We start from the raw sequence: 20,783 nt of genomic DNA on the forward strand, positions 1-20,783 counted from the left end.
CTATTTGACATCATCACTTTATGAGGTCACTTCCAGGCATAAAAATTATACATGTCAGCACTTGAAACAAAGTGCTGGACCAATGAAAACTCTCATGAGGAGTCAGTAAGGCAAGAAGGCAATAAACGATCACTGCTGTGAAAATATAACACAGCATTGGGTTAACATTGCCCAGCATCTTAGGCACAAAATGGGAGAGGGATTGTTTAAAAGAACATACAGATTTAATATTAATAGAAATGTTTTTAATTCAGTGTAAGTTTTTGTTTGATTTTAAAGATATTTCTTTAGGGCCAGATTAAGCCATAGGCACTATAGCCCTATGCTTAGGGATCTGGATCCTGGAGCCAGATGATTATTACATCAAAACCACAGCTTTCATTAGTAAGTTTCTAGTCCTCAGAGTTATAAAGAAAAGTTTGAAAAGTGTGGCCCAAGTGTAACCAACTGAGTGCCTGAGTCTGCAGATGGCCTGAAAGGTGTGAACTTTCCCACGCATCTCAATGGAATGTTATCTCCAAGACATGCCACTCAGCGAGACCCAGCCAACACCACCCCAGCAGAGGACTGTGTGTAGGCAGGAGGAGAAGAGTGCAGTGAATCCAGTCACCCATCCAACCAGATACATGGAGGGGGGACTGCTGCCACCTCTTCCTCTCTGAATGAGGGAATGTTGATGCTGTCCCAAGGGGAAAGAAGGGGCCTCATGCTGCTGGCCCAGCCTGCAGAGGAGGAAGCCCACCTGCCACACCATGGCACAGGGGCATGACCATAAGGGTGGAGTTACAAGTCACAGTGTGTCTATGGCCCTGGATTGCCTTAATCCAGCCCTGCATTTCCCTATCATGTTTCCAATTTAATCATCACATCCCCACACTGGTGCAGGAGGACCAGGGCATAAAACTGATTTGCAACAAAAGTGAAATTAACTAATCCTGTTTCACTGTCTCACTGGGGAGAAAAGCAAACAGCTAGCATAAATAGGGAAAAGAAAATGCGGTTTTTAAAAATTCTTTATGCTTTAATATTCTAAAACAATGTGAGCACGTCAGGCAAGCAATTTTGCTGTTCGTTCTATTTTAATTTATATTTCAGCCTGGCAAAATCCTCTTAAAAACTGCAGACATTTGCACAATGAGGTGAAATTACATTCATTTTTAATATTTATGCTTTGTGATGAGCTAAAGCAGTGGAAGAAAGACATTTTTTACTGCTGGATGCCAGCCAGGTTCTCTTACAAGCCTTACATTAACAATTTGTTGAAGGATTTTTATTATTCAGGAATGAGGCAAATAGTAAATAAAGATTTCTTTGTATATGCTGAAGGCCGCAATTCAGCAAGACTGTTAAGAGCAGACCTAACTTGCAGCAGGAGTAATTCAACTGAAGTTTAAAATTAGACCCGTGCTTGAGCACCTTGCTGAATGAGGACCAATATAATCGAATGGTGCCCAAGAGCATTCCACCAATCAAATGGCTCCGTTTCCTCAATTTTTCATTGCTTTATCTCAAAGAAAAGAAGCAGCCTCAATCTGAAAGCATTAGAAGTATGTTGGGAAATTATAACTCATTTTTATATGCTTAAGTTTTAAGAGGGCCATCTCTTTCCCCTGCTCTCAGTCTAATTATATTTTCTAAAAAATAAGGCAGAAGGGCAAGGAGAGGGACACTAATCTCAAATTTCTGCAGCACAGAAGGTAGTGGTATGAGTGATGTCTTCTACCATTACTCACTTCCCTGGACACATTGAACCCCACTTCACACAACAGAGGGCTTTAAATTTAGCAGGCAAAGGGATAACAAGTTCCAATGGCTAGAAGCTGAAGCTAAACAAATGCAGACTAGAAATAAGATGCACATTACAGTGAGGGTTAATAAGCACTGCAACCATTTATCTATGGATGTAATGGATTCTGTCACTTGAAAGTTCTCAAAATCAAGACTGAGTGGACTTTCTAAGAGATATAGTCTAGCTCCACCAGAAGTTATGGGCTTGATAGAAGAAGCACTTGAGGAAAATTCCTCTGCCTGTGTAATACAGGAGGTCAAACTAGTTGATCATAGTGGTCCCTTCCGGCCTTAAAACCTCTGAATCTATACTCTGAAGATATTCTGAATACTGTCTAATCCTCCACTTCTGATCTCTATCTCCGGAACAGATATAGAGATCTGGGCATCACAGCACAACAGAAAATGTTTCAGAGATCAAGTTTGGAGAATGAAATGATAATACAACAATGTTTAATTAAAAGACTTTTATTCTCCCAATTCAGAATTGGAGGAGTCTGCTCTTGGGAATGGGTATGGATATTCTGTTATTAGCCTATCAGACTTCTGTGCTATTCCTGCAAAAACTGAAATATAATTAAAAGAAATACCAAAAGAAAAAGCCACCTTTCTCTTTAGCAACCACCCCAAAGTCTTTCCATCATTACAATTGAGTAATAAGAAGGATTATAAAAAGTTTGGTTTTTAATAGACAGATGGACATGTTTCAACGGTGAATGGGTTTACTTCCAATCTTCCTGATTCATCTGGCAAAGTCCAATGATTGCATCCTTTCACTTACATCTACTTACATTTGTAAGGCTTTCTTTAATTTTTTTTTCTATTTTGCCTCTGGCATTCCACAGAAACTTTTTAGGAAAAGGTTACTTTTCTTTTCATACATATTCTGTGATGAAGAGAATGTCCTTATCTCTGTCAGTTCTCTTTGAGTATAATCATATGACTGCTCAAAGTGGGAGCAAACACACAAGCCAGTGGGAATGGGGAACATTTGGTGGCCCTGGTGATATTAGCACTGTACAGGATAGCATCAGGATAGCACTGTGATAGCAGAAACCAGCACTCCTGCTAGTGATTATAATCACTACTTTAATTACCTCACCAAGACCCAGTATTCAATGTGGGGTTTGCATGGTTTGCTGAACAGTCCCACTGAGGATTCCTGCTTTTTGGGGAATTTACTGAACTTGTTTCAGACTGCCCTGTGAAACTGGAGATCCCACTGACAACTGGGAACAGGTCTAGATTAATCCAGATGCAGGGAAGTCACCTTCAAGGAAACAGTTCTTTAATGACAGATTATCCAAACACTCATCAGCACCACAATCAACCTGGAAACAAAAACATTCCAATGAAATATAACCTAGTGGTTGCTGACCTAGTGGTTGCAATGAGCAGGGAAACATTGCCAGTATAAGAGAAAGGGGCACCATGCTGCAGTGGGCTGTGATTCTGAAGGCTAAGCAGAGCAGGCACCGGTCAGTACTAGAAAGTGAATGTTACTAGAAAAATATTAGGGCACTGCAGAAGTGGTATTTGTGATTCAATAGGGCATTTTGACCTACTGTACCAGCCTGATGTAATAGAGCATTATGACTATAGAGGTTCTGTTTTTCAGACAAGACTGAAAACTCAAGTTCTGGCCATTTTTGGTCATCCAAGACCCACTGGCACTTTTCACAAGAGGAGCATTAGCCCATATGTCCTGACTAAAATGCAATATCTGTAATTAAATTCTTCCTATATAAATTTCCCATATGGTTTCAACTGGACATGGCACCGTTCACTTCCTTGGTTAGAGTTGCTATACACTGTTACAGTCGCTAAGCTCCAACCGAGGGGTCAATATTGAGTGAAGCGATTATTCTCCCAACTTCTCAATATCTCTATACATTCTCTCAACGTATAAGAGCGTATATACTCATATACGGGAACGTATTTTGAGGGAGACAGATAAATGCACAAACTGCAAACTCGAACTAGATGGCTGATTTATGCTTCCTTAATCTTTCCCAGATACAAAAAGGGAAGCCAGAGGTTTTTCAGCATAGTTAGTAGAGAGCCAAGATTCCATTGCCACTTGCTTCACAGAAAGCAGCTAGTTTATTACAAAGGCTAAGGATTGGGGGACGAGGGGAGGGAGGTGTGATGAAGGATCAACACAGTTTGGATGCAATTCAAAAATGCTAAGAATTCTGTCAAAACCTAAAAACTGGACTTTGGTAATGAAAGAAGGATCTGGTGTCTGCAAAGCAAACCAAAGCCCAGGAGAACATCATTGCTTTTTGTGCTGAGGAGCTGCAGCTATCATGGAGTACAAGAAAGAGAAGCAGCCAATAGCAGTTTAGCAAAAAAAAATTGAAGAGGAACTGGAGGAAAGGAAATTGTCTCCGAGGCTAAGGTGAAATCCTGGACACACTGAAGCCAATGGCAAAGCTCCCATGGATTTCAAAGGAGCCAGGATTTTTCCCTTACATTCTGTCTCTGAAGTCAACAGTCTTTGAACAGACATGAGCAGTTTTTCACTACTATTTTCATTACAAGATAACAAAGTTTACACAGCAATACTCAGGGAGGGTACCTCACAGCTCTTTGCAATAACCAGGAGAGGAGCAGGAGGAAGAAACTAAACAAATGTTATCCCAAAAGTAAGAGTATTTCCAATGCGCTGCTCACCTTTTCTGACTATTTATTTCGCTCAGTCTCTATCCAGCAGCAGACCTAAAAAATAACAACACTGTACAGCCTGGCATCACTAGGGAATACTGCTCTGAGCGCTAAATGAATTTGTGTGGATTTTTTTCTAAGAGAATGTAAATAAATATTAATATTTTAAACCCAAGACCTCCCAGTAACTAGATATAAGTTATGCTAATGCCAAACAGCTTTGTCACATATGTGCATGTATATAATAATTATACCGGAACAAAATTATAGAGGAGGAATTAGATTTTATTGCTCTTATCCAAAGCTTTCCCATAATATCTCATTTCCAAAAAAACAAAAAAAGTTTTCAGAACTTATTAGAGAGGCATTGTCAAACCTTCAGGACCAGATTTATTTATCCGTGGGTAACACAAGACACCAGTTATTTTTTCAAGTAATTCCCTGCTGCAGTGATCACTTTAAAATCATGTCAAAGAAATCCTTAGTTTCATACAAATACAAACAGATTTTAAGGGATGGGCATTTGAGAGGATAAAACCTAGACTGTTCTCTTTACTTTTAACTTGGTAGCCTATGGATGCTAAGTTAAAAAACTTCTTGGTTCAAAAATCTTACCAATCAACAATTGTTGTCTATAAGTACATGTTACGGCATATGTTAATTATTTTGTGCTTCATATTTTACAAATTTATTGATGGGAATATTTGGATGGCAGCTACTGCACTGCAGCCAGAAAGTATTGGGAGAGCTTAAATCTAATATGTACAAAAAGTTTGGCAATGACATGAATCAATACAGATCTAGTTTCTTAGTAGTTAGTAATTGTGCCTCTGGTGTCATTCTATCTATGTATCTAGGCATTTATAAGGTGCCAATCAACCCGGTAGTTAAGCAGCAACATAATTATTAGAAAAGCTTGATTGTGCATGTTGAGTACACTTAGTACTGCAGAGAGGGGCCTGTTCTTGACATACTTACATGAGCAGAACTCCCACTGGGAGTTCCCAGTGGGAATTTTGTCTGAGTAAGAATAAAGGCCATAGACTTTATAACCTTGGGATGTTGTGAGAAATGGATTTTAAACCTAGCTGGTAGGATCTGTAGCTCTTAGAACAAGATTTACAAACAAATTATTTTAACTATAAGAAATGGGTCACCATAACTTTAGATTAGCCCTGCCCACCTTATCAAGAGAACCCTGCTAACGTTGCTTCCTTTACTGCTGGCAGCACTTATTGGTATGACGGAAACCTGGCTTAGTCCACACTCCCCTTTCCTACAGATGAGCTTTAATAAAACATGAGAATGCTATTGCAAAATAAGGACTCAATACTGAGTTCTCTGGCCCAAATCCATCAAAATATTGAAGCACTTCACCTAAGTACATGAGTATTTCCAGTAACTTCAGCAGGACTATTCATGCACTTAAAGTTCAACATGTCCTTAAGTGCTTTGACGGACAAAGGCCAGGGTACTCAGCAGCGTGCAGGATCAAGCCCTCAATATCCTGCTATTGGGAAGGTGACAGGTCTGAAAAGCACCTCACCACTATTGGTGTCTGCATATAAAAGTATAGAGAAAAAGAAAGCTACCAAATGTCCTGCTGACTGGGATCAAGAACAAGGCATGCCCACTTGGCAGTACCCCAGTCCTATTACTCCCTGCAGGGTTACTAGGCTATGGGCTTGGAGAATCCTTATCACTCTGGAAGGATTCCAGCAGTCATTCTGGCTTTTATCCATTGTGAAATAATGGTGAATCACATTTCTGGTTTGGGTTTTTAATGTGAAAATTCTATTTTAATGTCTAAGGAAGGATTGTTCAAAATTACCTTTGTTGCTTTGTCTGATGTATTGTATGCGTGAGCAGGAACGATAAGTATAAGCATTTGGCAGTTTTCTCAAACTAAGGTGGATGAGTTTTGTTTTTCTTAAATGCTGCTGCTAAACTAGTCTTATTACAAATCATTTTACAATACAAGGGGCAGCAGCAATTTAGGATGTAGAACCCTTCACTGAATGAATGATAAAGTTCAACTATAAACCAGTGTGAAGGCAATGCTATTTTCAACATTCAGTTATTACACAGAAGCAGCAGCCTTGTCAATAAACTGAGCCAGCTTCACATCTCTTTTGGTCAGTCCTCCACAATCATGGGAAATAAGAGTTATCTGAACCTGTAGGCAAAAAGAAAGGAAGCAGATTACAATTTACATTCCAAGCTTTCAATGAAGATTGATCAGAATTCAATTTGAAATTTTGTGTGGGGAGGGTGATCTTTAATGAACTGGTTCTAAAAAAAATCCTGCCTGCAGACTAAGAGTTAGAATCTTACTATTTTTCCGAACTGTAAGACCTCATATGAGTCAGCTGCAAGGTCAGCAGGCTCAGCAGAATCTAGAGACTAACCAAAGAGGCACTTCACAGAGTAAAAAAGTAATTTAGGCTTCATGTTCTTGGGTTCCATCCAAAAGGCGGCATCCGATTAAATTCCTCATTCTTTAATGTTAAATTCCACATATCGGTTTCATGAAGAATTCAGATCATTGACCAACTTGCAAACACCAAATTAAGTGACTGGAGCATAAAAATCAGTATCTTAAAGGTGAAGAAACTGGTGAGCTCTTTGCACATTAGTTTTGAAAGGAAAAAATAAACAGACTGGTGTACATGTCGCTATGATACAGGCTGCCTGCATGAGTTTGTTTAGACTTACCCAGATGTAAAGTCATGTGCTCCATCGTTAGCTGTTCCTGTTTAGCAGCGATTTGCAAAAAAGAAAATCTAAGCACCCTGGGAAGTCAAGACCATCTTCCAGAGTGTGATACAAGCACTTTGTCCAACATCACTTAATGGGTCTCTTGACCTATTAATGGATCTTAATGAGATCATTAGAATGTATTTAATTTTGCCTTATTGTTTAAAAAAGAATTAGACCATTTCAGTGCCAATTAATCCCTCTTTAAAAAAAATACACATGGCACTTTGTGCCAGTCAGAAAAAAACAGTGCTTTATGTGTATGCATCATCATTCTGCTTATCCCTGGTTTTGTTTTAGACAGGCATGGTATACATTTACCAGTGACTAAAGAAAAAATAGTTAATAGAACAAAATGAGAACTACTAGAAAATAAAATGATAGTAATAATTTGGCTCTTGCAACAGTGCCTTTTATCTGAGGGTCTCAATGCACCTGACTTATATTTGCTCTTATGAAACCACTATGAATTAAGTTTTATAACTGTCTTTACAGGCAGCTACACTGAGACACAGGAGTCAAGATATTCAAAATGTGAGTCTAAGTTAGCTTTCGGCACGGGAACAAATGGCTTGATCTTGCAAAATTCTGAACTCCCACTAACTTTCACAGGCATCAAAAGGAGCTGATGAGTGTTCAGTAGCTTTGAAAAAATCAGAGCATTTATTTAGATGGCCTAAACATGGATTTAGGGGCCTAACTTTAGACTTCGATTTTAGGAAATCTTGGCCAAAGAGGCTACGTGATCTGTCCAAGCCACACAGCCTGTGGTGAGAAATCTAAGAGAAGAACTATGTAGTTCTGGCTGTCTAATCAGTGGTTAGAGAATCTCTTTACTATTTAATATACAAGTTTAAAAGGTAGGAACAATTTGAGGTTTAAACACTTTCACAGTGTGTCAAATGGTAAGCACATTACCATGATGACAACAGGAAGAAAATCAGCCTAGTCCAAGATAAAACACACACACACACACACACAAAAAGGACAAAATGCTAATTTATTCTGCCCATAAGGAGAACTGGATCTTCTTTGCAAATATTCTTTTAAAATCCACAAAGGAGATAGGTAAAGTCACTGCCTCTTTTGATGTATAGAAGCTTCCTCATGTGAAAAGGAGTGACAGAAATGGATGTTCTGTATGCTGATCTGGTCTAGTAAACTGTTCGTATAGGTACCTAAAAAGTTATTCAATGTATTACCTTGTTGTACACATTAAACCATTCGGGATGATGATTCATCTTTTCTGCTTGCAGAGCAACTCGTGTCATAAATCCAAAAGCCTAAGATAAAAAGAATACAGAGAAATATTACATCTGTTAGGAACGTGTGTTAAGGTTAGTGCTATGGATCTACAGGGATATATTCCAAAAGCCCAGTGATGTGTAATGACAGAGATGACCCTTGTGTACTGGGACCTAAAGATAATTTTTTGTACCCTATCCCTTTGAGTACTCTGAGTACATCACCTTTTGCAGCATTCCACCTTCCCTGGATTGCTCCCTATTCTATCTTCACCATTCCCTTACTAAAGCAGCATTCTGCAGCACATGCTCCAGGGATGAACTCCTAGAGTTCATGACTTTCTGATTAGCTGGCTTCTTCCTGCAATGGGTTACAGCCCCCTCTGCTCAGTGGGATACTGCTTCAAGTCATGGTTCCCTCTAGGCTGCTGGGAATCCCTTGTTAAAAATTTACTACCAACCTAAAGGGTTTGTGGTCATTTTCCTGTTGCTGATAGAATTCTCTCCCTCTTTGGATACTGGTCGATCATTCTGTCCAAAATGACTTGTCCAAAGATACTGATGAAGAACAATTATTTTGCCTATGGTGTGCAACAGGTATCAGATATTTTTAAATATTCACCCAAGTCAGATACCTCTATGCCCCTAGATCTTCACCCTACCTTTCCTCCACCAGCCATTTGAAATTACACAACTTAAACACTCTGCTACTATCAATATACACAGTGTATTTTTCAGGAACAGAGTTAATTTCCAGTGACTCTCTCTGAATGTAAGCATTTTTGTTTTGTTTTGGACGGGAATGGAGTGGAGGGAGGTTGGCCATGTGAGGTCTCTTCTCTTCTTTATGAGAAAATGTTTTGGTTTAAATGAGAGGATACAGACTTTCCAGTCCCCCACTCTCTTCTCTGCACACTCCCCTGCAATACAGGATTTAATCACAGGTTCAAAGAGTAAAAGTTGTGGGAGACCCTTGCCAAAAATATTTGCAGAAAATCTCTGCATTATATAAAAAAAAAAAAAAAATCTCGATGCACATCAAGGACTCACTCTATGATAGGACCCACGTAGATAGGCCCCTATGTCTGCCCAGATCTTAGCACAGATGTAGGAGTCCATCCATGGGGATCAGGGCCTAAATTAAAACTGCAAAGCAAAAAGCCCCTATCCACGTATGTAGTCTGGTTCATATTAAAATACTTGCCATAAGTTAGTATCCTGACATAGACCTACCTGTTTAGGTCATTTTTAGCACTAATTTATAGACTAGCCTGTATATGGTCCATCAAGCAATGGCCATTTCAAACAAACATATGGTCAATAAATAACATAATGGTTGATAATAGTTTCAGTCTTTTTTTCTCTCACAAATTACAAACCTTTTAAGAAAAAGAATCAGTGCCTGGATGAAGTATGACTTTGTAAGTCACTTTGCCAGTCAGATGAATGCAAACGTTACAATCAGAGCAAATTATTCCAATGAGGTTTGTCATTTGGAAACCACCAAACTGTCAGCAATTAAAAAGCTTTTTTCTTTGACCCAAGAACATTCAAAAAAATTGGGAACACTAACTTCCCTTGAAGCTCTAGTTTGGTTTAATTTTACTTGGAGTGAACAATTACGTTTCAAAAATTTCAAGCATCGCAACAAGATGCTTCAAAGCATAAAGCAGTAAACTCAGCACTAGACATCAGGGATAAATTGGAATACACAGCTTCATTAAAAATTCTAAGATTTACATTTTATTTTTTAAAATACCCATTGTCTTAGCATCTTTATTTACAAGACCATACCAAATTATATATAGAATTGCCCCCAAAGGGTAGTTTAAAAGCCACTGCTGCAGTCAGAAAGGCATCTGAAACTACATTGCCTTTATATCATCAGGCAGCGCAGGGAAAACTGGAGGAAATTCATGAAAAATCTGACCAAATCCATTTATGCACTACCAGTATCTATATCTATGTACGGATACACACACACAGGTGGGTGTGTGCACACGTGTACATACATATAATTTTTCCATGGATATTTTTATTTTATTGCATAACCATCACTGCTCACTCTAGGTTCAAATGGAAAAAACATTAAAGAACTAATTCATCGGTGACCAAATATCATGACCATTAAACTTTACCAGACCATTCCCTGTGCCCTGCCCCCCACCATCACTGACTTGACCAGAAATCACTAGTTAGCAGACCTTGATGTCCCCAACCACCACCAACGCTAAAAATGGAAAGTCATCTTAAAGTTGCACTTTATCCTGAAGGTAGCCAAACTCAGGTTTTCATCAACTACAAGAGGGAATGAATTCCTAAGCACTGGGCCCTCCATGGAGAATGTCCTGTTGTCCTTTCCTATGAGCTCAATCCTGGGAACAGGTAGTAAGAGCGTTCTAGTAGGACATAACTATCACAGCAGAGGGTTTTGGATGTTTCAGAGCTAAAAGGATCCCATAACCATGATTTTATACATATGTCGTGTGTGTGCAATTATATATACTTAGGAGTATGTACATACATACACATATAACCCTGCTTTACCCAAAGCAATCTTCTCTGCTTCATGTTACTAAAATAAACTACTTCTTCTATTTTGATTATAGCCTATTTTAATTATGCACAAAAGAGCACATATCTCCCACTAAGAAAATGAGCAGCAGCTCTGCTGAGTAATTTCACCAGTGCAATCTCCATTAAGCCCCTAAATACATCCTTTTCTAATTACATAAATTAGAACTCTATTGTTTATGGATCACCTTTATGTTTGTAGGCCCATAACCTTCCTTTTACAAAATACAATTGGCTCTGGAGGAAAAGATATTTAGGTTTGATTAGATATGAAAACACTATTACACAATCAGTTTGGACATTTCTTCACGTCTTGAAACATGATCGGTAATTTGGTCTAATTGGTGATCAAGGAAACTATCTTGTGATCAATTAAAGTAATTACCTTATTCCGGCAACATAACCAACCTTATTTTGAGCTGGAGTCTGTACTTCTTCAACTTTAATTAAAAATAATGAAAATTATTAAGCAGTCTGCAGTGCAAGATCATTGTCAAGCATGAGTCACATGACAGTATTGTCACTTGGCATTGGTGGGTACACTTTACCAGACAACCAAAACATTTCTTGTTGCTAGGTGGATAACTGTTTTATTTATACTGACAAGTCCCTACATGGCCTTGACCTTAGCAGATTGTTTGTGGCAGTTATAACCACTGATGACATCATTTTAAGATCTTAATTTGAAAATAAATATATATATATCATCCGCAACACAGAACCTCAGCAGCATCTTCTAAAATCTATGCATCAAGTTTTAAAAGCAGCAATTTCCAGTGAAGGAAATACCATACCAGATGAGATCAACAGTCTTTCTATGCCTTGGTTCTCCATCCATAAGATGGAGATAAAATAGTACTTCCCTACCTCACAAGGGGTGTTTTGAAGATAAATACATTAAAAATTGCAAGGTACTCTGGTACTACAGTAATAGGAGCCACAGGAATACCTTATATAGATTTTTACTGTGTAATTTTAGTTTATATTTAGATAATTTTTTACTAAAATAAAGTTTAGAAATATAGATTTCTACATATTTCTTAACCTGTGAAAATTTTTTCCCAGGGAAATATTGGAAGCAACGCTTTGAGTGGAAACAACACTAGAAATTTTACTGAATGGAACAGTCCTCCTCTGGCAAGGAGATGGACTGAATGATCCAACAGGTCTTTTCCATTTCTATCCTCTACGAGTCATGAAAGGAATAACTAAAAAACTACTGATGTTGCAGCAGTAACTCAGCTGCAATTTCTAAGACAGATTCATTTTCTAGATGCTCCCAGCTTTGACAAGCCTGTTTTGGGAAAATATTTCCTTACTAAATCACTCCTGAAAGAAGAAATCATATTGAGAAAGTGTTTTAAGCAAGCTCAGCTGGTACTTGCTCAAGCTGTGCCCTGGGACGGCCCAACTGTACTTTTAAAATGACAGAACATGCTATCACAAAATATGGCTTAATGCAACTTGCTTTTCCTGAGAAAGGTAAAAACTCTGCTATATGCTTTGCTATCAGGAGTGAATGGAAAGATGAAATTCCATCTACCTCTTTGCACTATAGAGTATTTAACAGCTTTGGGAGGCTTGCAGAGTCCCTCTGCTATTCTTCTTCTTTTCACATGTTTTAAGTAAGGACTCAATTAATCTTAACACTTTTTAAACATACAGCTTTTACACAATGCTTGCCAACATTATCCTGATGATTAATACATCAAAGCCATGCGGGCTGATGTGTTGTGCTAATATATCACCGCCTGGTGAGTTCCCAGTGACAGAGTACCATAATGTATCACCGGAACACAGCATTCAGACAATTCTTTACTCAAAAGATGGAGCTCCTCAAGAAAAATAGCTCTGAGATCTAGCAATTTAACAAGCATTTTATTTATTTGTTTTTAAATGCAAAGGTTATGAACTGAAGGGTCCCTGGACCTCCTAAATCTTTCACCCAAGGGAAACATATGCTAATCACAAATACATTAAGGTTTTTATTTCCAATCTGTCATTATAATGCTGGGGGCAGTATTAACCTTGACCCTATGTGGTGTAAGGGCTACCTGTCTTTGCAGCATTACTATTTAATAACAAAAACATTTTGTATCCTTTATTAATGGAATACACGTACGTAATGGTTAATAAGTCATAATACTGCATTTATACTTTAGAATATACAGTGCTTAGCATGTTTGCTTTCACTTCATACCATTACATATTATCACTGAATACTCTATTTTGCATTTGTCCTCTTTGTTCTTCATGCAGTTTAACTTCCTGTGTTACATAACAATACAGACAATTACACATCATTAGGCCTCAGCTCCAAATTGTAAAACTTCCATGCATGCAACCTACTTCACTAATTCCTGTAACTAGCTTTCATTTATGGGTCAGCAGGCAGAGAAAAGAAGTTGCTTAATGTTGAGCTAAATTAAAGGTATGCTGTACAATACCTTTGTTTATAGTCAGTCACTTGGTTTTGTTTTAGTTAGTTTCATTACATTTTCTGTTGTGCTCCAAGTGAAATCTGAGTTTTAAAAAATTCTACTGACTACATTTAGGGAAGATTTTTCCTTGTTACAACAGAGACATCTTGTTACATGGTTATAGTATTTTTAAAAAAAGTTAATTCAGTTTTTAAAAACCTAAAAATTCAACCAATGTTAAAAAAGGGAAAGAAGAGACATTTGGTGAGGTGTTTGTTATCAAATCTTTATCTATTTATCCATCTTAAGATTATTGTGTCCATCACCATAATATCTAGGTAAATTAGAGCACGAGGCACTAAGCAGCTATCTTCATGGAACTGCCTTTCCTTGTCTCTGTATGGGTTTTATATTAATCATCATACAAAAAATGTTTTTTAATACCATTGCAAGAATGGTGGGAAAGCTCTCTCAGAAAAGGAGGTAGCTAAAGCATGCCCTAAATATAATCACACTCTGGCATAGTCTGACTCCTTCTGGGAACAAGTTCCACAACTGAACTTCCTTGACCAAGAGAACTTCATCTCCATCTCTCAAACACCTTCTCCTGCACTATGTGGGCTGCAATGCTCCAGAAAAGTGCAACTGCCTTGAGGCATCCTCGATAGAGAAGCAGTTGCTGATATCCTGACCTATTTGACAATCAGGACTGTCTTTGAACTGGCAACAGAAACAGACTGGAGCCAGTGGAAGGACCATAGTGCAGGGGTGAGGGATGCACAGCAACTAGCCCATCCTGGAGGCAAGCTACCACGTTCAACACAAGCTGGAGCCTCTGCATTGCTTTCAGGTTCAGGCCCAGGGAGTTATACTAATACATACCGGAGGTGCCTAATGCATAGACCACTGGGCCAGAACATCGGCTCTTCCTAGCAAACAAGGTGAATTTATGTTTTTCTACTGCCAACACTACCTGATCATTTAGGTTTAGTGAAAGCCATATATTGAGCACCCTAAATTCTTCTCGTCTCACAGGTGCTGCTCAGCACTTTAGAGGATTGTGCCCTTAACTATGAAAAATACTAATGGAGGGAAACAGTAGGGGTACAGTGCTAATGACATGTAGGCATGCATGGACATGGAATTTTTATTGGAACACCTAAAGAAATATGGACTTTGTAAGAAATATCAACACAATATTAACTTCAATTACAGGTCTATACTCTTCCTAATTTAGAATATCATATTAGAAATCAAATGAGGACTGCCTGCTGAAGTTTTCCATCATTGACCATCACACCCCATTTATACAAAACTGAAGCCTGTTTGCTTTGCTCCCTAAAATAAAATTATATATCAATATTAGAGCTGTAAATTCTATACTCAAGTTATATGTTAAAGCTTTCAAAATATCTGAAAAACTTTACACTTTTTTCCACAAAGGAGGCTGTCTCTGGCTTGCAACACTTGTTTACAATTATGTCGGTGGAGAAACTAGCTAGCCAGCTCTATATCAAACATTTTGACAGCAAAAGCACAAACACTGATCTATTCTAAGTAGTTTGCCACTCTGTGTAATCTTGGAAAAGGCATTCTTGCCTTTGATTCTACAAATGTTTATACTTCATACATCATGCAAATAGTGTTTTATATATTAAGAAATAATGTGAGCAAATCTGAAGTTAAATTAAATTCTTCAACAATAACCCTGCCAAAGCACTGAGATTTTCCTATAAAAAAATTATTCCAATTTGTTGATCTTACATTGGATGAAACATACTGTAACAATCTTCATAATTTATATCCTGTTGGGACACTATGATTTAAAGTAACATAATACAGACCAGCATCACTGCTAATCTAAACCACCTGACCAGATAAACAACAGTTTCCCCTTCTCTCTTCACTGAGGGCATTTCTGTTTATTGTCATATGATTTACTCATTTTAAAAACATGAAGAAAAAATGCGTGAAACAGAACTGCAGCTAGGAGGCATGGCCTTTCTTACACTGGGAACTTTTCACACACAGGTACCAGTATAATGTCAAGAACTGTAGGAGACCGAAGGCAATTCCAAGAATTCTGTTCTCAGGGAAAAAAAAAAAAGAAAGAAAAAAAAATCACCGCGAAGAAAAGATTAGGTTCATTCTGTACAATGTGGTCCAGGTGCAGTGTTAGAAGCTACATATTTTTGATGTTAGGAAAGATACAATTCTACAAAATAAATCGGAGTCAAAGATATTATGTTCCAAGTTCAGCAGTGCTTTAAACTGTGGTATACGTTTGTCAGAAAACAGGTGCAACTGTAATTTGCCTCTATTTGGCATTCAGTTGGTGTGCAAATGGGTACCATTTTTTGCCAAGGAGGCAAAGGGGATTGTCGAAGAAAAAGCATTAAAAGAAGGGTGCAGATAAAATAGACTCTCTCCCTTAAGCCCCTCTCTTAGTTGTTTTGCTTCTTACACTCCTTTCCTGCTATTTCCTCGGGGTGTATGTTACACTCATTTTTGCACACTCCCTGAAATTCAAATATGTGCAATTTGCACTACTTATTGCAAGCCACACATTCGGCTTTTCTGAACAACTTACCCTCCGATTTGCATCACTGCTGAATTTGGCCCTATGAATAAATATTTTTTTCTTGTAACTGATGTTACAGATAGTCTCTTAAAGGGAAGCAGGGTATCAGGTCTATCACCCTTTTTCTCACCCTTAGCCTCCCAAAACCACCACAATGTTATTTGGAGATCATCTTTCCCTCTTCCCATTTTACACTGCAAAGGTGACAGAAGGCAACTGGAAATCATGTGCAGGCACTATTCACTGTGATTCAATTAAAAGATTTTACAACCAAATTTTTATAAACGACTGAAGACAAACAATCGGCATCAAAAACTACTTTCTGCTGTTGCTGAGAAATTTCAAAGCTTTTCATGCTCCATTGGAAAGTGCTCTGCTTCACAAGCCATGTTGGCCTGACAACTAAGTGGTCTGATACACTTTGTAATAAAGCTTTGTAATAAAGCGTATCAGTTTGCTTACGCAGGCAAATATATAACTATCTTTGCCCATAAAGACTAGTGCAAAGTAAGTACGATTCCTAAACTGAGAAGACTGGAGTTACAAAATCACAGCTTGACATGGAGCGATTAACTCGCACTAGCTTGCAGCAATGAAAATCTCCTTTATTGTGCCATCTACTTTGAAGTCTGTTGTAACAATCTCATACTAATTAATACGATTCTTTCTGAATAGGCAAATGTAATGGCAAACCTTACAATCTCACCCTTGCTGGTTTTTACTCGTGACCCGAGACAAAATTCCTGAAAATTAATTTCAGCTTTGTACCACAAATCTGGTGTCTAGGTAATACTGTATATTGCATTTCACTGTGCACTTTGCACTGTGTCCAAAGGAGGGAAAGGCAAATGAAGGAAAGAATTGTGACTTAATAATACTTTACTGACTTATTGTTAATTAAATTCCATACTACCAGTATGAGAAACAAAGTTCAGCATGCTAAAAGCATGTAAGCTTACAAAGCACTCCAAAAGGCATTATTTGTTATGTATAATTTCACTCAGAAACATTTGGAATGGGTAGGATTTCTACAGGTTGCATTTAATGCTCAGGGCAAGAGCTACCTTGTAACTATAATATTATTTCTTCAAAAACGAAGCCATGTCAGATTTTAAAATATTACCCAGATTCATAGAAAATTTGTATCAAGCTGCATTTTTCTTTGTTACTGATATTTTATATCAGTTACTCAGTAGAGAAAAAAAATCATCAAGAACCACCATGTCTGAGTTAAAATCTCACTTACCAACCAGAATAGGCAGCTAACTTCCACCTTCCTCTTCCCAAGCATATTTGTTTAATGTGTGTTATGCTCAAAAATGAAAAACAAAGTAGTCAATAAGAGGTTTACACTAAATGAAATGCCTATTTAAAGGAACTGGACTTCTTTTTTGTTTACTAAACAGGCAATGTGCACCTAACCAAAATAATTAAATAATACAGCAAAGCCCTCAGGAACTGAACACCTGTTAAAGCAATCAGTTATTTAAAATAATAAACTCTCTTTGCTGTGCAACTGAAAGGACAATGATAATTTGACTTGTTAAAATAAATGCTTGGTCTAGCAACTTGATGTACTGTAATAAAACCCTCAAACAAAATACTATACAAACTAGTAATAAAATACACTTTGGGCCCTGTTCCGACCTTTTGAATGTATATACCTGAATGTTCCATTACCTCAATTCACTCACCTTGATCTTTTATACTTTACAACGTTCTGCCACTCAGATGTTAAAAATGTTTGAGCATATATTGCTATATCAAAACATATGGATATATAAGCACTTTGTAAAAGCCCAGTTTAAGAAAAGACCTAACTTTAAATACTTAACTTTAAGCATGTGCTCAAATCCCACTGACTTCAATTTTCAGTTGGACTTACAACACATGCGTAAGAGCTTTCTTAAATAGGAATGCTTTCCTGAATTGGTGCCCAATGGTATGTCCATACTATAGATATTACACTGGTAGTTATAGACACAGCATACACAGACAGAAAGGGTCTTTCTATCAGTGTACAAACATCACGTACCCAGATGAAGTTAGCTATGTCAACAGAAGTCAACATAATTTTTGGTGTAGGCCAGGCCAAAACAAATAGAGGAATGCAAAGGAAATTCACTAATTATCTAATTACGTCACATCAGAAAAAAAAATCAGGAATGAAGAACAAAATTCTGCTGGTTTTCCAACTATTTCTTTCACTTCCCAAAGAACACAGATTTCACTCTGAACATGAAAAGACAGTCCACATTCAGACATGCAGTTGAGCTATGTAAGAGCTAGGTATTACTATTGTTAGGATGGATGAAGAGAGGAAGCAGTTGGCCCTATAACCACATCATCATCAGGGATTTTTTTTGGGGGGGGGGGCAGCACAGGCATATCTCAATATCAATAATTCAGATATGTTAAAGCAGAAAAAGGGTCTGAAATTATAAATTGATCAGAGATGAGAAATGAGAACTGCAGGTCCAATCAGGTAGATCATTTGGTCCCACTGTGTGTGGCTGAAAGCACTCTGGCCATGGTATACAGCCATACTGAGACAAGTTTTCTCTCAAGCCTTCAGCAAGTTTCTATAAAACTTCAGGAAAGGAGATTGTATAGTAACCCAATGACTCCACTGGGAGTTTTGCCTGAGTCAGGGTTGTTAAGCTCATAATTTTTATCCAATTGTAATATTTTAATAATTTGTATAAAATGTTTTTCATGTATTTATTTCAAATCTAGTGATGATTCATTCTTTCAAAGAAGAGTATGGAGAGAAAGACCATCTTCCTAGACAATACGAGAAGGCAGAAAAAGAAGACTTAAAAAAACACGGATTTGTTTAGAAAGTTACCATTTCTTACATAATATTTCCAATTTTCCTTATGCAAAAAGTTATGTAATCAGTACAAATTACATTTAATTGTATTTCACTTGCTATTCTTGATATTTGAACAACTGGTGAAATGGGGCTAGAAATACAGAAATGAACAAAAAAAGTGACAAATTTAAAATCAGATTATTAAAAACAAAAGTGGATTAATTTTATCAGCAATATTTTGCATAAGGCTACATGACCTACAGTCAGTATTTTAAGCTGTCTTGAAAAACTTTTGGTATACTCCAAATTTATGACTAAGTGCCAGATAGTATGTGTAATACAATATATTGGGGAAACGCCAAGGTTTTCTTTTTTTAACCTACAAATGTTCTTTCCCTTTTGTAGAACCCACCACCACACACACACACACACACCCCTTTTGCAAATCAGTACATGCTTGAAATAGATGCAGTCCATGAATGGTGAAAACTGACTGTAGCCATGCAAGGGATTTTTTTTAAACAACATTAAAAAAAAAAAGATGCATCCAACGCGAGATAAAATATGGTCCTTTGTAAGAAAGATTAACATCTGTACACTTTTATTAGACTAGACATTTTACAATCGGTATGTAACTGAAACCAACCTAAGATTGTAAAGCTAATAAAGTTTTGCCTCCAAATGCCCACTTCTACCAGGTGATAGAGATTCCTCTAACAATACAAAACACATATTAACATAGCTATTGCTGTTACCATCCCAATCAAGATTAAATCATCCAGTCCACGAAATTAACTATTTTCCACTCAGAATCCCAGTGACAGAATGTTTCCTTGTGAAGCACCACCACGAACAATTCCGGGGGGGGGGGGAGGCGGGAAAAAAAGGTGCTGAGTAACAACCCCCACAACCTGAGCATACTCAGTACCTCACATGACAGGGCCCAAAATTAGAACCCTGGCTCCTAACGGAACAACCTGTGCTTTACCAAAACAATTTCACACAAATCCCTCAAAGGATTCAGCCAGCTCCATGTTAGTTCAAGACGTAAGCAAGTTTTAATCTCAGTCAAACAAAAATTAAAGGAAGAAAATGGCAAATGAAGGAGGGGAGGAGGCAGTCCCCAAAATACATTTAGAGCTGGTTTACAGCTTTATGAAAGACAAATGAAAAATTATACTCACATCGCACTCATCAACTGTGGGTCTGCCAGTGGTTTTTCAGAGCAGATGTAACATTTTAGCAAAATGCGATTGTTTGTGAAAGAAATAATTCTGATCAAAAACTAAATTGCAGCCAGCGCAAGCTCTGTACTTTGTCACTCTAATCCATTCTGACAGGAAGCAGTAAGTGGAGATTCCTACTGTGAAAGGAGCAGATGTGAAAGGTCAACCTTGGCCTGGAACTTCAAAACCGTTAACGTGTAAAACAGTGTGCATTAAAGCCTGAAACAGCTAACCGCTGGATTAACGGATGTCCGCTTAGTAGGTCTGATGTGCTTTTGGCAAGTAATGGTTAATTTTGAAATAGGTTCATTGTAATTTTTTTTATTTTACTTTTTACCTTTTACCAGCCAGAATCCATTTTTAATTACAATTGCAGAGTATAATATTCCAAAACATGCCTTTTCTTTACTCTTTGGGGGGGAAAGCCACTATTGTAGAAAGCAGTTTACAGTTATTAATAAGGTCATGCTCACCATTTCAAAAGCAAGGGGATGCAAGAGATTAAACACTATCAAACTGGAGACAGAACTTGCCATCTGTACTGAAATTAGTATCTTATCAGTTCCCCTACATTCATAATAGCTATCCCAGGACATTACACAGTTACAAGAGAGCAGGGTTCCTTAACTGAAAAAGTAAAAGTGATCCTGAATGAAGATATTCTTGAGAATACAAAGAATGTAAATCTTACTGATTTCCCCAACTGAAACA

At 37.6% G+C, this 20,783-nt stretch overlaps 1 protein-coding gene across 5 annotated transcripts in view; it reads right to left on the reverse strand.

Annotated features, from left to right (window-relative positions):
• Window positions 1-4,719: 4,719 nt before the first annotated feature.
• Window positions 4,720-20,783, reverse strand: part of PCBD2 (pterin-4 alpha-carbinolamine dehydratase 2) — a 34,798-nt gene continuing 18,734 nt past the window's right edge. For 3 of the 5 annotated variants that reach the window (XM_073355524.1, XM_073355528.1, XM_073355527.1), the window contains 2 exons: window positions 8,415-8,495; window positions 4,720-6,631 (listed from right to left, as the gene is read on the reverse strand). In XM_073355524.1, coding sequence (XP_073211625.1) covers window positions 6,536-6,631; window positions 8,415-8,495 — 177 coding nt within the window. In that variant the 3' untranslated portion in view covers window positions 4,720-6,535. Of the gene's footprint in view, window positions 6,632-8,414; window positions 8,496-8,917; window positions 11,382-20,030; window positions 20,210-20,783 lie in introns of those variants that run through there. The other 2 variants (XM_073355526.1, XM_073355525.1) reach the window with 2 other exon arrangements.

This window comes from Lepidochelys kempii, chromosome 8, assembly GCF_965140265.1.
Source record: "Lepidochelys kempii isolate rLepKem1 chromosome 8, rLepKem1.hap2, whole genome shotgun sequence".
NCBI classification, from domain to species: domain Eukaryota; kingdom Metazoa; phylum Chordata; order Testudines; family Cheloniidae; genus Lepidochelys; species Lepidochelys kempii.